Source organism: Numenius arquata, chromosome 12, assembly GCF_964106895.1.
Source record: "Numenius arquata chromosome 12, bNumArq3.hap1.1, whole genome shotgun sequence".
Classification (NCBI taxonomy): domain Eukaryota; kingdom Metazoa; phylum Chordata; class Aves; order Charadriiformes; family Scolopacidae; genus Numenius; species Numenius arquata.
Window position 1 is genome coordinate 3,958,931 of NC_133587.1, and position 20,219 is coordinate 3,979,149.

Sequence of the window (20,219 nt, forward strand, 5' to 3'; positions counted from 1 at the left end):
CGCAGGAATAAAACCTGCACACAAGTGCCTGGTGAGCCACTTGAGTTGTTTGCGCCTTAAACAACTCAGAGAGGGGAAAAAAAAAAAAAAAAAAAAGAAAAGAGAAGTGGAATAGTTTTCATTTTGTCTGTCTCCCAGCAGCAAAAGTGTAAGTCCCAGGAGCAATGCCTGTTTTAAACCCTTCATTCCCAAATTCTCAATAATGTTGCAAACCACCAGGGTTTTGCAGGAATCAAAGGGCTGATTTCAAGCGCGTTCCTCAGTGCAGGATGCACTGGAATTAAAAATGCATCAAACGGGCTCACTTTTTCTGCATGCTCTTGCAGTATCCGGTTTTCCCAACCCCCAAAATTGTTTCCTCGGTTTCTCGCCTCACAGTTTTGAGGTCCTGCTAAAGAGCCGTTATCTGAGTCAGCTCCGACGTGGGGGTGGTTGGACTCTGCTGAGCGACAGCCACCATGGGAATTTCCATGCCTAGTCAGGCCGGATTGTTAGTCCCCTCCGAGTTCTTGCAGGCATAGGCCACATCCTTGGCGATGCTGCACATCCTGTTGGACATCTGGAGCTCCGTCCTGAAGGCAGTGGGGAAGCAGAACTTCTTGAAGCACGCCTTGAAGTTCTCGTCTAAGAAGGCGTAGAGCACAGGGTTCAGGCTGCTGTTGGCATAGCCCAGCGCGGTGCAGAAGCAGGAGATGGCCAGCTCAAGCTCGCTTTCTGCCTTGGCACCCAAACACTGGACCAGCACAAAAATCTGGATGGGAGTCCAGCAAATGATGAAGACTGCCACCACCACCAGGACCATCCGGGTGATGCGCCTCAGGTTTCGGTCCTTCTCCTTGGAGCCTGAGAGAACACGGACGTTCTTGAGTCGTCTGATCATGAGACTGTAGCAAATGGTGATGATCAACACAGGGATCATAAAGGAGAACAGAAAGACACAGATGCCAAACACTGGATCCCAGTAATCCACAGGTGAAGGCAGTTTAATTAGACAATCAATTTCTGCAAGTGAAAAATAAAAAGGAAAGGAAGATCAGCAAACCCATATTCACACCATCTTCACATTCAGCTTAATTTAATACTAGAAAAGCAGCAGCAGTGATGCAGAAGCAAGGGCAGAAAGCAAAGAGTTAAGGTAGCTTCACAACAGAGAGCTCACCACACTGGTGAAACTGGTAGCCCTCTCCAATGACTCCCCAAGCCCATGGACTCTCCTGGCCACCTCCCACCCATTGGATGCATTTTTACCCACCGTTGTTCTCATTCTCTGCAGAGCCCATCACCATCGCTGGGATGCCAAAGACAGAAGCCAGTGCCCAGATGCAGACGTTCACCACCTTGGCCTTGTGGGGAGTGCGGATGTCTAGTGCTTTGATGGGGTGGCAAATAGCAATGTAGCGGTCCACGCTCATCATCGTCAGGGTGAAGGTGCTCGTGAACATGTTGTAGTAGTCTATAGAGATGGCAATCTTGCAGAGGACATTGCCAAAGGGCCAGAAGCCCAGGAATGTGTCTGTACCCTGGAAGGGTAAGGTCATCAGACACAAGGTATCAGCAAGAGCAAGGTTAAAGATGTAGATGTTGGTTGCTGTCTTCATCTTGGTGAATCTGAAATGTAGGAACGAGCAACGGTTAGAGCTCCACCTGAACACTGAAGAGCGCATCCTACCACTTTAGGAAGGAGATGCTGTATTTTTCTTATGTAACAAGAGATTGAACAGTTTCCTTTGGTAAACACTTATCAACACACAGCTGAACCCAGCTCCTACAACAATACAAACAATGCCTTCACAACCAGTTCCACGGGCAGGAGAAGCTTATTCCCTTAGACTGCAAGTGAGGGCCATGAAAGCCTGAGGCTGTCAACTCAGACTGTGGCTTTTGAAAAATGCCTTCAGTAAGGCTAATCTAGGATTTCATCACACATGGCTTCATTATTATAAATATTGGTGAGAGCTTTATGCAGTAAACTGATTTGAAAGGCATCATATGTTCCAGGGGTAAGTTGATTAGCCATCTTGTATGGGCTCATAGCCAAAGACTATAGCTAATGTGAGCTATCAAATCAGAATGGGCAAGATGGCCAGCCAACAACTGGTGAGGGACGAGGTTTGTATCAGAAATCAAAATATCACTATGGATCTTCCTAAAGAAAGGGGTAGTTTGCAGATAAAGTCATGAGTCAACTCTACTTCAAAGGGATTCTGTCATTTCTACGTTACTTTTATCACATGAACTGACTGCCCCAAAAGAAGATTCACCTTGCTCTAATGGTAATCATCTCCTTTTTACAAGTGGGAAATGATGCAAAGAAAGATGTGTTCATCTGCCCGAGGATACATGCAGAGTCTGCAGAAATGCAAACTCAATGGTGACTCTATGACTGAATCTAACATTTCAGCTCCAGGATGTTCCTCTCGTGGGCAAAATAAGAGCTCAAATAGGTATAATTTAAAAACTCCAGTTCATCTATCATTTACTATACTAACAGCTTTTGCAGAAATGTTGCCAGAAATGGCAGACAATGATGTGTGTTATTAATGGAGGGCAAGTTCATTTGAGGGTAACGCTTAAACCCATAAACTACTGCACTGTTCGCAGTTTGATATGTGTTGGATTATTATGGGGTCTGATCTGACCTAAAAAAGCTCTTTTTGTCAAATTGATTCAGAACAGCAAACCCACAACTGCACTCCTCGGCACTGTACATCCCCTCCCCTCCATGATCTCCAGCTCTTGATAGATTATTTGAGCACTTGGAGGAACATTATCACTGCCACGCTCTGAACTCTGTTGAGACACAGGGTGACATAGCCAGGTTTGCAAGAATAACAGCCAGGGGATCTACAATCCAGAATATAAAGTTCATTTTTTTTACCCCTCTCAGAACTTGTATTAGAAGACAAGTGTTTGAAAGTGGCTTCAGAAAGCAAAAACAAGCCACCCTATATTTGACCTGGAAAGCCAAGGGAATCTTTTAGAGGAGACGAACATCAATGGAAGCACTTGATGTCCCCACATAAGCATAAATCAGCTCCTCCTGACCCAAAAATCCCAGCAACCAGCTAAGACAGTGGGTTCTTAGAAAGCCAGCCCAGATCAGATAAACTTATACAACCAAAAGCAGTAGAGGGAAAAAGAGTCTTTCCTCTTGTGAGGGGATGAACAAGCAAAACACTTTGCAAATCTAACACAACCAGGCGACTGCCAGGGCTTTAAAGCGTTGCGACTTCCTAAGTAGAATCCCACAGAAAAAGAGAGACTCTAGTGCCGTGATGTCCAGAGCATCAGGATCTCAGGGTGGGCCAGTTTTGCTTTTTTTTTGTTTGGATTCTTGCAGTTGGCATAAATGAGGCAATGGACACAGGGAGCATGAGATGGGTCTGTGAATGGATTCAGACACTTTCCCCTCCGGGTCAGTGTGCATAGGGTGTAATTAAAATTGAAAAAATTAAATCACTGTTTTTTATTGGCCCACATAAAATTCAGTATTGTCAGTTTAGGCTTCAGGAAATTATTCAGTCACCTAAGAATGTGTTAGCAAAGGTCTCCAGGGAGCTGGTGTCATCTTCTGTACATCACAGACCTGGCTGGGATCACTCAAGCTTCCCAAAGGTCAGCTTGTTCCACTCCATCCTTCCAGGAGGACTGCACTTGGAGGCAACTCATCAACACACCTCTAACCCTGACTGCTTTTAATGATGTTATAACTCAAGGGAATAATAGCTGCATTTTTGAACCATGATGGCCAACTTCACCTCTGTGGAACAGAAAAAGTTGGTTCTTGGGGTTTTTTTAAACCAGTGGGAGAAACAAGCAGCTATCCACCTACCTCTATCACCCATCCAGCATCCATCAGGGACATTGTTGCCTCCATGGACACCCCTGTCCCATCACAGTGAGAAGTCTGGGGCATCTCAGCTAACCCTGAACTTGAGGTGTGCAGGTTGTAAACCTTCAGCTCCCTCTTGCTCCCTCCTCCATCCCAGGGGACCTCACTGGTCCCTGTCCTCCAAGACACTTCTCAGCAAGAACTCAGAGTCCAGGTGCAATTGCTCAGCCTGGATGTGCAAAATCTGCTCTCCCCGATGCACGGATCCCTCTCTGCTGCCCCTTTCCTCACCCTCTCCCAGGCGATGGCAGAGCCACCTCTGATATGGGGACACGCTGAGGTGGCTGGCCCACCTCTTACCTCCTTCAACCCACCTTCAAGTGGATTTTAAAGCTGATTTTGTGCTCTTGAAAGGTGGGGAAATTAACTTACACCTAATTAATTACTTCTAGCTCCACTTTCTCTGCACGCTGAGAGCCAACAACCATTTCCCCAACCAAGCAATGTTCCCAAACATTTCCAGAATGTTCAGTACAAACAAAAAAATCAATTAATCACTTCTCTGTGGATTAACCTCTTTTTCTTTTCCTCCAGGAACTGAGAGTGTTCTCTTTCTTAATCCACACAAAAAAAAAAAAAAAAAAAAAAGACAAATTAAACTCTTAGGTGCCTCCTAAAGCCCAAGGTTCACCCCCATGGCACAGCTCCGATGCGGATAAGCCTGTGGCCTCCACGGAAGACATTAGCTTCCCGCTAAGCCACTTTCTTGCACTCGGTCACAGAGGCAATTTCCTAATGGAGCATCTCCCACAGGGCAGCTCTGGCAGTTCTCTCCTCTCCATCCAGCTCCACCTTTGTCACAGAAGTAATCGCTGTGCTCTGCTCTCCTGTTCTCCCAGCTGCCGAAGCCTGAGAGGAAAAACATCTGGGTATCAGCTCAGCGCTCGGCTTCCCCCTCCTTTTTGCTATGAGGATCTCAAGCAGCGTTACCTGGGATAACGGTACCCGTGCTTCAGTGAGGGGAACCCAGTTTGGGAGAGGAGGAGATGGGTAGGAAACAGCTCTTCCACGTACTGGGCTTTGAGGTCCCATTTTTCACAAGGACAGATTCCGTCACTGGCTAAGCCTCAGGGTGAGCTGCAAACCTGTTGTTGCAGCATCACTCCCTCCTTCCCACCCAGCTCCGGATGTCCCAGGGCTAAGAGACCAGCCAGCTGCAGCAAATCTACAACCCAAAATGGGGCTGCAGACACCGGGGGCAGAGGGACCAGAGGAAAGCCTTCAGCCCTGGGGGAACCGTAAGCATTATCTCCAGGACCTCTCTGCCTCTTGGGGCATCTTGATTTTGATATTCATAGCTCCATCTCATCAGGATGCAGACAGTGCTGTTCACCTTCAGCAGCTCCCTCCGTTCCCACCCCACACCCTGGCACCAGTGACAGCCTTTGCCGCCCTCCCCGGACACGCTCAGTAAGTAAAACAGAGCAGAAAAGGCTCAGGGGGGATTTTTGCCTTCTGAGGGTGGAAAATCAGCACCGGTTCAGACATCTCTGCTCCCAACCTGCTCCTAGCCCATGGGTTGTATGAAGCTGATATTTGATCTGGCACGTACCGTCGTGATTTGTGTCCTCCCAGCCATACACCCACACCGTGCTCTCCGTGTCCCTGCCGCTCCGATCACCTTTTCAGAGCCCCCTCAACCCGAAATTACCCAATTCAAGCCAGTTTATTCTTAATGGTTCAACCGACCACAAAAAAAACCAAAAACACCACCCTCACAGAATTCAAAGACAAACACAAATCACTTTGAACTGTGAAGCCAGACTAGGCAGCAACACCATCACATAAAAGCCTATTAATTACCTGGCAGGACAGTGACTGACTAGCAGGGGTTAAGGAGTCTGCTGCCAGCCAGGGCAAGCAGCAAGGCTTTGGGACAGATTATTTTCTTGCCCTTTGAGTCTTGCTGCCGTGTCTGGGTGACACTGGTGCACTCCCTCCTAAAGGTTCTCTCCGGGGACCAGCACATTGCCTGGCCCCAATCACTGTCTTTCCAGGAGAAGAGACTGGGTGGTGGCTGCTGCTGCAAAAGCCTCTGCAACTTGCCCGTGGGCTCGCAGGGGTGCTCACGCAACCCCAAGCAGGTACATGGCCAACAGGAACGGTGCTTCCATCTAAGGAGGGTGTTTGCCAGCATCTGTCCTGCAGCAGGATGCTCTCATCCATGAGATGAGATGCATCGCATCATTCATGAGCTGCACCTGCCTCTGCTGAACCGCTCATGTCCTAAATGCTGCTGGGAATTGCCCCAGTCCCTGGGAAAACCACTGGGAACCAAGTCCCACATCAAACATCACAGAATTTCTGCTGCACATGGGTAATTCCATTCCACTCATCCCACTGAAGCCAGGGGAAACCAAGAGCCCACCCAGCACACACTGGAGCCGTGTTAGCCGTGGCCACGCATGGCTGCCATGAGCCACGTGGCTGAGCCCAGCACAGAGCCCTTGACATAGGTTTCCCTTCTCTACAAAGTGCAACAACTGTCTTTTTTTCTTTCTTTCTTTTTTTTTTTTTCTGCCAGGAAAAATGAAAAAAGGCTGATCTGGAGAGAGCTGAGGTCTCAGATGGTCCCACCGGTGTCTGCTGGGTCCACACCGTGTTAAACACTCACTTGATTTCAGCTCCGAGACACACAGCTGGTCGAGGATCTTCCCTTAGAAAGCTTTCTATTAAGAAATCAGCATCTCTGCAGTGTCATAATTAACTTAATTTTCCCTGTCTCATTACAGCAGCTGACCTCACCCCTATTCTCGGGGATTGATGCAGTTTTCAAGCAGAATAATGGCTGGCACAGCCATCCCCAGGCAGTTGCCCACTGCAGGCACCTCCCCATCACATTCCTCCTCCTAAAGATTCACCTGGAAGCAGCAAGTGGAAGTGTAGGAGCCTGACATCCCTAATGTGCCTAAACAGCTGCTTAAAATACCTTGAAACAGTGTTCTTCAATAGGCTGAGCTGAGCATCTCCACTACTTTGCTGGGGTCCCAACAGAGAGCAAAAACAGTGCCCCAGAAATGTGGCGTCATTCCCACGGTGGCCTGATCCAGGCAAGAAGAGCCACCTTGGAGGATGGGAGTCCTCCAGATTGTCACCGCTGAGCATCGCAGCAGCACGATGGAGCAAGGACTTCCTGGGCAAGAATTCGCATGGTGTCCCTGGTCCCTTCCCTGGAACATCAGTGGAGACTTGGGGGTCTCTGTCACACCCCACGCAGCAACACTTGGGTCAGCATCACCTCCAGCCCCACGGGCCATGGGTCATCCACCCCCAGGGCCATTGCAAGATGATATATCTCCTTCCCCCTTTGCTTTTCTTCCTAAAAACAAAACTCTCAGGCATCCAAGCCTTGCCGCATTCAGTGAATAGATAAGGGGGACCTCAGCAGCCCAGTTTCCCCCTCTCTCCCCCCGAAACCCTCTCTGCCTCATGCTCTTCAACTCCTTGTTTCATCATTCATTAAAAAGCAGTACAGGAAATATGTGCAGAAGAGAGCAAACAGAGCAGAAGGCGAAGGAGGGAGGGGAGGCATTGTCTCCACTGGCGAGGAGCTCCACAATGAGCAGCAGAACAAAGCCGCAGACGAGGCAGGTTCCCACAATAGGCCCTTTACTGTCCAGGAAATCGTGTTCCTGACGAGAGCCCTTCTCGGTCTTATCCAATTAGCGCTGCCCAGCATAAGAAGGGGATTGACAGTCACATGATGACCGTCTCTATAAATTAATCATTCCAAATGTTAAATCACTCCAAATATAATAAAGATGTAGGCTGGGTTCTACAACAGAGGGGAAAACCCAGAGGAGGCTTTGAATTCTTATTTTTGTGTGAAATACCGGGAGATTTTAAACTTTTCCCTCGGTGCCGCAAAAAACTCACTCAAGAGGAACAAAAAAAACAAGAAACAAGACTTCCTGATGCCTCCAATTTCCTCGAGTGCCAATATTAGAGTCTTTGTATTTCCCAGCTCCCTCTTAAACAGGAAACAATTATTGCCTACATCACTGTACCATTCTTTTTCTGGAAGATAATACACCAGTTTCTTATAGGTTGTGTAGCATGCTGGAGTCTGGTTATCCCTGGTGAAATATAAGCATGGAAAGGAAAAAAAAAAAAAACAGCTTTTGTAGGGTGCACCATACCTACAGATGGTAGAGGTGCAGCTCAGAGGGTTTGCCACTCTTTTTTCCGTTAATGGAAGAGATCTGACATTAAGAATCCCAAAGCCCCATGTTGACTTACCAGCAACCAACATTCAGTCTACTGAAAAAAGATGCTATGAAGCCCAGAAGCACCAACGGTCCAGTCTGGGGAGAAAACCTGTACGTGAGAAGCCATCAACATCCTCCTCGCATGGCCACTAATTTGGGAGCTCTGTGCGAGTCCATATACGTGGCCAGGATCAAGAGTTGGAGATACTGAGTCCAGTCTATCACTAAACCTGCTTCTGACCTTAACAGACAGGGCAAGGAGAGAAAAATCCTAGGCAGAAATAACCAGAAGTTGCCAAACCAAGAATGATCATTTCCCTGGGTCTAACTCAGCCTCAGCCAGTACTGAGTTCCCAGGAGACATGATGGAGAGAAACAGGAGCTTCTACATGTGTCCTAGCTCAGTTAGAACTTCCCTAGCACACATTATTCAAGTGGCCTCTCCAAGCTTACCTGCAAGTTTTTGGGGAAAACCAGAAGTGAATCCTCAAAAAGGAATACCCAAATAATTAAAGCTTCTATTAGCAATTTTGTATGTATAGGGATTTACTGGATAAGAGGGGAAACAGAAGTGGGAAAGGCCTGAGGGAGATGGTAGGTGACACAAGCCTTCAGTTTTCAATTGCTCAGAACCAGTAAAACCAGAGGGGACACAAAAAAAAAAAATAAAAATCTAAGTTCCATGGGAAATTCCAGTGCTAAATCCCACTTTCCTTTCTTGGGTCACATTTATCCAACTGGAAGGTATGAAAGCCAAAATAGGAGCAGAAGGAACAGAACAGAAGCCACCATTTTGAAAGCATGGTCCCACTTAAACATGGCAGGTCCACCTTGACCAGGATGCCAGTTTGGGACATTCATACTCTTGGTGATCCACGGGTCACAGCCCTGGACAGAGGCTTGCAGGGTCCTGCTGCCCACATCCCACAGGACCTTTGCAGACGGGGAGAAGATTGCTGCCAAGGTTTCTCCTGACACACCTCTAAGGTTCACGCCCGGGGCATGGACTGCATGCATGCTGGCTGGCGTTCCCAGGGAGCTGCATCACCATGGGACAAGGACTTCTCACTCCCAGAGCCTCACTACCCACCACGCTTACACACATCCACAAACGCCCTGCCTACTCGAGGGATTGCTACGACACCGAACCAAACACGAGCTCTCCAAACGTGGCACCGCTGCTCTGCAAACCCCCTCTCCCTGTCTCCAGACTCCCCAGGGCTAACGGGATCCCTTCTCCCTGCCATAAACTCCCTACCAGGAAGAGCATGGACAGGCGGCCCGATGAACGGTCACATCACTGCCCTCATAGAAGAGATTTAGCTGCCATTTACCAGCCTGTGATACCAAAGACTTCATTTTGCAGCATCTCCCCCAGCCGAATTTTGTGTATTCAAGGGAAAGATGCTTTGGAAGCAGCAGGGCTCCTGGCAGGAGCAAGACTTAATCTCATCAGTGTCTGAATACCTGCTAAATATTTTTGTCCTCTCTTGGAGGAGAAAACAAATTGATCCTGTCTTTTCTGTGCTGGCAGCATCCACCTGCACCAGGATTCTGCTCCGAGATGTGTAGAAAATGGAAGCTCACTCCTAACGTACAGGGTACAGAGATCGGAAGGGGGGTTTCCTGGCATTTGACAGAGAATCACAGCCCTAATGGGTATTTCATTCTTACGGGGGGGGCAAACGGGGTTTCTATTTCCAAGAAACAGAGTGGTTTGAACCAGAGCAGAACCAGACAGGGACACCTAAAACGCCAGGAAGGTGCAGGGAGGCTGGAGTGGCGCTGGTTCTGTGCTCTGTCCCTCTGCAAAGGTCTCCCCCTGCTCTCCCAACTTCAGCCTGAAGAGCCAGAGAAGTTGCCCTCATCTCTGCAACGTCCTGTCACATCTTACTGACATCTATAGTTTCCAAAGAGTTGGAAGAGCTACATTTGTGATTTCCCCCCCGTAAAAGTAAGGCTGAGCCTCCCAGCGGGCTCTTCCCCTTGCAATTAGATTCAGCTTTGCAAAGCGCCAGCTCCCAGATGGAGCAGCACCTGCAGCCACAGCTGGGCTGCCGGACACAGCGCAGGAGGGAGAGGTCCCACTGAAGATCCAGCACACCCTGGCAGCGGGATGCTCCCAGGGCACTGCTCTCCCCAGGGACACCCAGCTCCCTGCCTGAAAAAAAGTCCCGTGTTTTTGAGCAGATCTGATCGCTTTGTTCCATTCTCTGGGTTAAACTTTAGGAGGCACCAGAGGGCAGCTGAAAGCTTGTGGGAACCTTCATCACAGCCTAGGAAGGGAGAAAAACAAATAAAACCAAAACGATAAAACGAATGCCACATCTTTACCTCTAAAGCACATCACAATTACCAGGGAAGCACCTGCCTGCTTCACCTGCAGCAGGGATTTAGGGGGGGGGGGGGGGGGGGGGGCACGGTCTGTCCCGCTCACAGCCCTCCCCAGAGCCTCCCTGGTGTGCTCCCTGCGTGTCCTACCTGACGATCACATACATGACGGAGCAGTTGCCCACCAGCCCCACAATGCACACAATGGAGTAGACAACCACAATGGTGATCTTGATGCTCAGCGGCAGGAAGCTGTCCCCCGTGCCGTTGTTGAACCAGTTACTGGGGAGAAAGCTGAGGTTCAGCATGGAGGAGTCGTTCAGCAGCTTCCTCAGGTCAGGGTCTTCCAAAATATGGGCAGGGAAGAGCGGATCCATCCTGAAGCACCAGCCTGTGCCAAGGACCTGGGGCAAAGAAGCAGTTTTAAGATCCGCTGATCAAACGTGTAGCGCAGGACCGGAGCAAAGCATGTGCGGGAGAAACGCTAGGGGAGAAGGATGATTTATTGCCGGGGAGAGCACATACACACACCCCCCTTCAAAGCTCCCCAAGAGCATATTTTAGAGGGATGCGACCCTGCGAGCTTGGTGCATCCTGAGCACACAGGGAGCTCACGCATTTCTCCACACCGCCGGCGCAGGGGACATGCAGGCTGCACAACGCCATCCCTCCCGAGCCTTGGATGCTCCTACCTGCCGGGTCGGTGAGTCCCCAACATGCGGCTTTGTGCCCCCAAACCTCGCCCCCCCCGCCCCCCTCCTCCGAGAGCCGCCGGGGCTGGGAGCTCGTCCTGGCGCTGGGCTCGACCCACCACCACCCCCACCACCCCCCGCCCCGATAAAACGCCAGGAAAAGCCTAAAGTTGAAAATAAGCCCCCGCTGGGTGCTTACCTGCGGGCGGGTTTCCCTTTTAGCGCTGCTCCTTGCCCTGCGCTCCCCGGGGCCGCATCCAGGCACCCCCGGACCGGGGAAGGGCGGGGGGGCGGGGGGGGGACACACAAAGCCGGGCACGGCCGGAGGCTCCGCTCCGGAGGCAGCCGGTGGAAGGCGCGGGGTTGGGGGGGGGGGGGGGGGGATGGTGGTGGAAAGAAGGGGCTGCTCCTCACAGGCAGGGATGCTGCCAGCGCAGGGGGCTGCACCCCGGAGCCCACGTTTTTAAGGAAAAGGGAGGGATGGGGGAAGAGGGAGGGAGGACGGACGGCGGCTGGGCAGAGCCAGTCCCGGCTGCCTGGCTTCTCCCACTGCGTAAGAGAAAAGCGGAGGGGGGGGGGTGGGGGGGGGAAGGAGGAAAAGAGAGGGGGGGGTGTGGTGGAATAAATAATAAATAAGCAAATGCACCAAAAGGAAAGCGAGCCCACACCTGCGAGCCCAGTGTCCTCCCCCCGGCGCTCCGAGCTACCGCGGCCCCCCCCTCCTCGTCCCACCCCCGGAGCGGGGAGTCCAGCACTGTCATCCCCCCCCCCCCCCCAAGCCCCTGCCGCAGCCCCCAGGTGCGGAGAGGACCCGCAGCCTACCTGGGGTGGGCTCCCAGCCAGAGGCGCCGGGAGAAGGAAGGGAAGGCTCCGGGCACTGGGAGATCGGGATTTGGGATGAGGATTCCTCCCTCCTCTGCAATTGTGCAACCTGAACGCTGTGCTAGCGCAGGAGAAGCAGGAATGGGGAATTTGACCTAGAAACTGACAAAAATACAAGGAGGGCTGAGAACTGAAGGGGGAGAAAATTGTTATTTTTTTAGTATATTTTTAGTGACATTCGCTAAAGGTCATTTTTGTAACCCAAAACATCCTGCACTTTGCATCAGAGTTAGGTAGCACATTTATTTTAAGGAGCTGCAGTGGTAGACTCTCTACCTTAGGGTGGGGTGATCCATGCAGACCCCACAGGTCCCTTCCCTCCCTCATCAAACCATGGGACATTGATCCCCACAGGCTCGGTGCCCGAGAGCTGCAGAGGCCCCCAGGTATGCCACCCCCCAAAACAAGGTGCAAAGAGGTCTTTGGGGTCCGTTCCCAGTTTGATCCCAGGTCAGGGGCTGATTGACTGCTGAGAACTAGAACCTCATGGTCTGGTGCTGCTGGCCATCTATTGCGTTTCCCTCAAGAAGCCATTTCCCAGCAGTTTGGGTTGGGGGCACAAGTGTTTGGGTTGGAGACACACGGATCAGATCCCATTTGCTATTGTCCAGGAGGAGGTGGAGAAAAGCAAATTCTGCTTTATTTCCAGAGCCCGCAGACAGCCTGATGCAGAGCTGTTTGGGCCCAGCAGGCACATTCAGGGCTAGCCCTTTCTGCTCTAATTCTGTTTTAATGGATGTCTGGGGATATTTAGCTCAGAAGCTGCACCTTCTTTACAAGAAATGTAATGGTATGGTAATGCAGGGTAATCTTCCTGAATGCTTCCATAAGAGCAGGTCTCAGCTCTAACAGGGAACAAGGGAGGAAGCACGACCCAGAAATACAGCCCTCTTATGAAATACAACAGTCCCAGTGCTTGAAGAAGTTTGGTGGTGGTTTTTTTTTTTTTTGGTCAGTCCATTAACGAGAGAGTGCGAAATAAATGCTAGGCTAGACATTACTTTAATTGTTAATGAATTGATTTTCAAAGGCTGAAGGAAGGACAGCAGTAAATCTGTGCAATAGGCCCTGGCTGGACAGCCCAGGAGCCCACGGGAGAAGAGTGTTTGCAAATTCAGCTCCGCTCCTCTCTGCTGGCTCCCACCACAAGAAACGCATTTAGCCCTTCACATACTTATTTTATGTCAACTCAGTGCAACAAATACAACATATTCACCTATTTATCTTACTGAGGTGCTTGTTTTGACTCTACACAGCCTAGTCTTTTGGAATGACTTCTGTATAAGGGGATGAGGATTGCCACCTTGACAGCCAAGACGTTTTGTGTCTGGGACAAAGAATCTTCCAAAAATTCTCATCCTCCATCCATCCATCCAGCATCTTCACTGTCCAGCCGTGTCCTCTTCTACAGGAAGAAGCCCAGGATCTTCATACTGCACCTTCAGTCCCAATCCTGATTTCACCCCAATCCAATTTCAACCATGAAGAGATCTGTCCTTCCAGAACATCTCATGGTATCTTACCTTCTGCTCTTCTCAGGATCCCTGGGATGAGAGGAGGACAGATAGTCATCTCAAGAGCAGGAGACTTACCAGATTACTCCTTTATCAGAAGTCTTCACCATGTCCATTGGGGTCTGTGCACCAAGGCTGAGAAGGAAGGCTACCAAGATTTCATTTGCATGACCCAAAAGGGCTTCTGCCAACATCTTTCTTGGAAAAACAGATCACCTCTTCTGCTTGAGGGTTTCTATGCAGACAGCAAGGTAACAAAAGCCAAAAAAGAACAAGCCAAAAATACAACCCTTCTTCCAGGCGCTGATTGCCCAGAAAGCACGCCTGAAGGCAGCAGATGACATACTATGAATAGATGCTGGATTTACAAGAAAGTTTCCAGAGCATCAACATGCAAGTCAAACACATTCATGCTGAAAGTGCCTTTTTCCTTCCCCCCCCTCAACCTCACTTCCTACTGAATGTCCGCAAAATAAGATTCAAACCAAAAATGTACAAAAGTTTTTTAATTGGGTAAATAGACTACCCATAAAAAAATAAGAATCTGTTTGAAAATGAGCTTTGTGCATGTTTGGGGGTGGGTTTTTTTGGAAACTTTCAGTAGCTTATAATATAAAGGACCACAGTTGGGGCCCAAGCAGGCTTGTTATCAGCTTGGTTAATGGCTATATCTTGGCAGAGGCAGGACCCTGGGCTTTCCCCACATACCTATAGCATATCTACCTCCAAACTCCTGGGCTATCTGTACAGTCCATCCAGCTGTGGATGAAGAAACCTTATCTATTTCAAGCTAACCTAGTTCAAGTGCCAGTAATTACATCTACAACTGTTTCAACCAGGTTAACTTTACAGACGCTGTTTCCTAAACGCAAAGAATTTTTGCTGGTTTTGCAGAAAACAGCCCACAGCCACCTGTGTTTTATAATAACAAAAACCCACAGGGTTTTTTTTTTTTGGCCTTTCCTTTCAGGAGGTGAAGACGTCTGCATGTCAGCGCTGTTTTGCCACCTTTAACACAGTTTGCCAATCTGTTTAATCAAGGCCATCATGAGCAGAGAATTAATTTTGCAAGATGTGAAATCACTTCTCACACAGGGAACAAGCGCCTGGGCTGGCGAGGAGAGGGAGGAAGGCTGGGGATGGGGGGGGGGGACGTGGAGTGTGCTGGGGAGGCTGGAAAGCAAAGGTTCTCAAACGCAGCCATCGCTCCTGGGATGACGGGTACCTGCCAACCCCATGCCAAAGGCTAGTGAGCTGAATTTACACCCCAGCCACTGCTGGTGGGTGAGATTTGTTCTTGGGGCATTAATGATCACACAGAAATTCAACAGCCAAGAACAGGCACATGCAGGGAGGCACACAGCCTCGTTTCACCCACCACAAATGCCGAAAACACCGCTGGTTAATGCACACATCCTGCACCCATCAAAACCGACGGCACTGGCAGTGCATTGCCATTGGTGAACCCTTTCATTTCAAGTATCAATAAACCGGGCTCAAGCTGCTTGGTGGGATGAGAAACAGATGCGACAGGCAGGTAGATGTGTTCTTTTGCTGTTAAAACATTTATGCAGAAAAGCACAAAAGGTCATGTTTTCCTCATCAATTGGTCACGCTTTTCAGTAGTCAGCTGTTGGCTGCTCAAACACACGCATCCCCCCCCAAGATCCACCCCTCCAGCATTCCCTCTGGTTCCTCATTCCACCCTCTTCAGCCTTGGCCTCGCAAGTGTTTCCCTGAGCTCTCTGCTCACTCTCCCCCAAGTTTTCTGGTTTTAAGCATACATACACGTCAAGGAAAGCCCAGCAGTGGCTCGGACTAGCTGTGGTCTGCCCAAGGCCAGCGTTATCAGCAAGCACTGGGAGGTCCTTGAGCATCTCTGCTCCCTTCACTGGGTCAGTGCCGAGCAGGGACATGAACTGTGTCTACAGCTGAGGAGGCAGAGCAGTGCCAGCAGGCACGACATCTTCCAGCAGACCATTAAACACTAAGAGGGATAAAACCACTGCTTTACAGCTAAAGGAGGTAGAGCAAGAGTTTTTTTCCAAAGCTGGAAAACCTGCAAAACAGACATGGAGAATGACATCTAGCATGGTTAAGCTATGGAAGAGCACAGGGAAGGCACTGCTCAGCCCTGCACCGGCTCCAGAAGAGCAAGAGATGTTGGGTTTGGTATATGAACACTGACTGCTTTACATAATATCACAGATCTATGGCAAACAACTAGAGCATCAGAGAAACTGGCAGGAAGTAATAAATAAAAAGTCACAACAAAATAAAAAAAAAATAAAATAAAAAAAAAAAGGTCTCTTGAGCCCCAGAAGCCACTTCCCCAGAGTGGCCTCTACAAGGGGATTGAGAGGTCCTTCACAGAGACGGTGGTGACAAATTCTGTTCCTTGTGTGATGTTATAAATCACGTAAAACCGCAAGGCGAGAGAGAGCCCAGAAGTGGATTATCTGCCTTCCATTGCCAACGGACTCATTCAATGAATGAGAAATAATGCCTATTAAGAAGGGGTATATTGGCTTCTTCCATATTTGCAATAATACATATTCATTGCAGCTTCTGTATTTGCTCCATCAGACTCCTTTTAGAATGGCAGAAATTTCCGCAGAACTTCTTTTGCAATGCTGTGCTTCAGAACAAAGAAAGAAAAACAGAATAACTGTTCCCAAGCAGCAAACAGGGGCCTGGGAACAAACTCACAGTGGGAAAAAGGTTCCTGCTGACTTCAGCTTGCACTGGGACACTACTTAAAACCCAGACCCGCCGAGGGGAATAGAGTCAGCAGGATGTCACAGGCCATGTCCCTGAAAGGGGTGCCCTTTCAGAGTCCTTCCATGAACACTGATCTTCTCAGGGAAAGCACATTTGAGGCAATATCTCAGGATGTACCTGACAGGGTGATGGTGAGGGTCCAGTCCAGATCACAGGTGACTGATTCCCAGTACAACCCATCTGCTCTAGGACCAAGTCATATTTATGAGTCCAGACACTTGCACACAGCCTTTGGCTCAAGCCAGCAGAGAAAGGCAACTGAGCTCATCCATCCCCATGGGACTGAGGCAGCTCCACCTGCCTGGGCCAGAGCCATGGGGTCAGGACCCAACCCCTCCATACCCTGGAAACTCAACATTTCTGCTGGCGGGGTACCTCCCTGCCCATTCCCGAGGCTGCAAGGAACTGATCCATAGGAACAGGCACATTATACAATAAAACAGTTTCATGCAAGAGACAGTTGATCCCCTGGGACACCTATCTCACCGAGCTGGAGTCAACTGATTCCTCTTTCTAAAATAGCAGGACAGCAAAACAAGTATAATTCATGCCTGTTTCAAGCAGAAATACAAAGGAAATCTCTCCTCTTCTAGCCTTCTTTTGCCTTCCATTTGCTCTCCAGCTCCTAAAGCCAGGGAGTTACCACACCAAGAAATACATCAGCTCCTGCTACGTGTCCTGGGACCACATAATGGGAGAAAAAAAAAGCCATTTAGCTCCCAGAATTCAAGCACGACCTCACAGGAGGAGTTGCTTCAGTTCTATTCCAGTCTCTCCCATGTTTCCATGACTTGCTTATGGCCCTCAGTTGCACCCAAAGGACAGCAGCCACCAAGATCAGAGGTCCCACACTCCCAAAAGCTACAAGGGCCCACAGTAAAGAGAATAACCAGATCCACTTAATGCCAGGAGCCGCCTGCATTTTGAAGGATACCATATGCACTGGTGAACCTGATCCTTACTGCTTACAAATACTTAGAGCGGATCCTGCTTTCACCAAAAATTTATTTAGAGCAAAATCCCTCAAGCTCTAACAGGAAAAAAAAAAAAAAAGTACACTATGCTACTCACCTCACTGATATTTTATTGTTTGCCATCATTATTTCCAATTTTCCAGGGACTGATCATTTTGGGTGATTGTGGATGAGGCCATTAACACTCCTCTGTGCAACATTATATTCTTTTTTAACAGTCTTATGCCTCTTCGCATCTCAAACCCATCGACCTTAAAGTGAGCAAATCCCTCCTCTCCCACAAGACAGAACCCTCTCCTCCCCCCTGTTATCCTCTCAGCCGGGACACTGAATTTTTTTATCTTCTTTTTTTTCCAATCATTCTGGGAATGGGCACCCAGCATCCAGGGCTCACTATTTGGGGGTCTCCACAGCCCAGATGCTGGGAGAGGAAGGGTCTCTGATTTAGGGAAAGGAAACGATGGTTGCATGATTTACACAGGTTCTCAATAAGAAACAGAAGCAGATGCTGAATTCAGACCCTCCAAGCTCCATCCCAGCACTTTAACCTCTTATCCCTTTGGGAGGAAAACACCTCCTGTGCTCAGATGGTAATTTTCACAAAGTACCTCAAAGTAAGGAGCTGCTTATCGCCTCTGTACTAAAGCCATTTTACATAGTGAACAGCTTTAAGAGCAACATATTCACCGCAAAAAAAAAAAAAAAGTCTAACACCAAGATATTCAGTGTCCATTTTCTGTTTGCTTCCCTCTGAGCTCGCTTTCCCCAAAGAGGTGTCACTCAAGATCTTGCTGTTATTGGGATCAATAGCAGCTGATCCCTGATAACTTGCTTTCAGACCGTTTGTTTTTTTTTTTTTCCACAGTTTAAACCCACCTAAATGCAGTCTCAGAAGCCTTCTCTTGCTCCATTTTCCAGCAAGAGGAAACAATAGCTGTTTACTAAGAATTTCAAGCAACTGTAGAGGGAAATGTATTCCCATCAGTTTTTCGAAGGCTTGAATATCTGCTTTGAAAAGACTCCAGTCTTTAACAAATCTGTAACTAGGAAGAACCATCAGCTAGGTAGAGGATATTTATGTAAATAATATGCAACAAGCTGCAGATATGTAATATCTCCTCACATATGCTATTTATGCGGCTGTCATGCTCGCTCTGAAGATGTCATGCAAAGAGCCACCCATGCCAGAAGTACCATGCACACGCTCCAGCTCCCCATAATTTTATGTGGGATTGAGAGTCAACAGCCCTGCTGGGATAAGTTGGTTCCAGAAAAGCTGTGCTGCTTCACAGAAGCCAAAAAACAGGGCCTGAAGGTTTGACAGAATATGAAAACACTTCTAAATTTGCATTGCAGAGATGCCGGTGGCTGCACCAGGCCATGCCTGTCCACAGGACCATGGGGACACACACAGTGACTGTGCAGAGGCACACTGGTGACCATGAAAGGGGGTCTCCAGCATCCTGGGCTGTTTAGCTGTTCCTCTCAGCTAAGGAATTGTACCATTCCCCTACAAAAATAATATTCAACCTCCATCAAGAGCCTCCCCAGCCCCCCAAGTCAAAGTCTTACCTAGAAGCTGCCTAGTCCCACCAAGGATGATCTGCTTCTACATAACCCTCACACTCCCAAACCCCCTTCATCAGCTCCACTCAGCCCTTTTGTCCCTCACCCACCCAATCCACATCACCTGTGTTCATCATGGGATGAAATCATGTCACCTGGGGCTGCTCCTCTCCATGGGATCTTCCAGCTTCAGTAAAGCTCATTGCACAAATGGTGCAGCACTGGTTTAGGAGCTGTGAGAGATTTCCAGACCTGGTTTAGCAAAAGCCGCGATGTCGGGACTGAGTGTATGTGATTGAGCCAGGCTTTTGGATGTGAAAAATTGTGTGAAAAGTCCCTGAAACACACATATCCTACTGCAACTTCATCTTCTGAATGTGACAAATTGTGTGAAAGGTCATTAACCCTGCTGCAATTTTCACTACTGGGCTCTCAGAAACACAAAAGGAACAAATCTGGGGCTGTTACTTAAGCGTTTTCCAACCAGGAGGCATAAAGCTCCTTAGAGGTTCCCTGCTGATGGGGCAGAACAGCGTTGCCCTGCATCCAGTTGACCTGAGGGCTGGGATGAGGAGTAAATGAGAGCTGGGAGATTATTGGTGGCATGGGAATACCTTGTTTCTGGCACTAACGAGCACAGCATTGGTTCTTCACACAGATGTCCAACACCAGGCTCCCTGGCATCCTTGCAAAGAGATCGGGACACTTCGGGGTGCACGTAGAGACCAAAATCACAAGTCAAAGGGAATTGGGAACCCCAGTTGAAACCCCTCTATGTGTGTGTGCATTATCCCAGGTCAGGACTCGTCAGCCTGGCTCTGGTCCCTGTCATGGCTTGCTCCATGCTTTCATGGGCAACCTGCAGGACCAAGGGGGATGCAAGTGCTGAGCATGAACAAGACCAGATGCACTGGCAAAGGGGGTTAACTACTGAGTTAGGGGGTTGAGAGAAAGGGTTAACTACTGAGTAAGGGGTTGTGCAGAAGGGAGAGGAAGGCTGCAAGGTCCCTGCCTGTACTCTTGGGTGATTTCTTTGACAGAGGAGCTGGGGTGGGGGGCAGCTCTGCCCCGATCAGACCCATGCATGAGTGTGCCAAGCTGCAAGTTCCACTGGAGGAAGGACCAGAGGCAGCAGGAGGGATGCGAACAGTGCTCTGGAAATGTTCCTGGCAGTGAGAAGGAATGGATGACCCCCTAGCATTGCACCCAGCCTTCTAACATCAGTCAGCATCAGTGCTGTCCCCTGCTTCCTCTTTGGCTCAGCCCAAGGAGCAGGAGCAGTTGAGGAAGATGATGGAGGTACCAAAGTTGTGCCTAGTCAGAGACAAGGCAGCCTTGAAGAGGAATCATATCAGATGGTTCTCAGAGGGGAAGAGACT

The 20,219-nt window shown here is 49.1% G+C and overlaps 1 protein-coding gene across 2 annotated transcripts; it reads right to left on the reverse strand.

The window, feature by feature from the left end:
• Positions 1 to 478: 478 nt before the first annotated feature.
• OPRL1 (opioid related nociceptin receptor 1) lies at positions 479 to 10,808 on the reverse strand. Of its 2 annotated transcripts, none has more exons than XM_074156946.1 (3): positions 10,582 to 10,808; positions 1,253 to 1,608; positions 479 to 1,002 (listed from the first exon to the last, which is right to left on the reverse strand). In XM_074156946.1, exons 1-3 carry the CDS (start codon positions 10,806 to 10,808, stop codon positions 479 to 481), a joined length of 1,107 nt encoding a protein of 368 aa, XP_074013047.1. The 2 variants fall into 2 exon arrangements, with proteins under 2 accessions (XP_074013047.1, XP_074013048.1); XM_074156947.1 differs by having other exon boundaries at positions 10,597 to 10,679.
• Between the last annotated feature and the right edge of the window lie 9,411 nt (positions 10,809 to 20,219).

Bases quoted from the DNA above. Each gene is read 5' to 3' on its own strand.
- OPRL1 (XM_074156946.1), bottom strand. From the start codon at position 10,808: ATGGATCCGCTCTTCCCTGCCCATATTTTGGAAGACCCTGACCTGAGG. The intron at 1,609-10,581 runs GTAGGACACGCA...CCTACATTTCAG, and splicing joins GTCATGTATGTGATCGTCAG to ATTCACCAAGATGAAGACAG. The intron at 1,003-1,252 runs GTGGGTAAAAAT...TTTCACTTGCAG, and splicing joins TGCAGAGAATGAGAACAACG to AAATTGATTGTCTAATTAAA.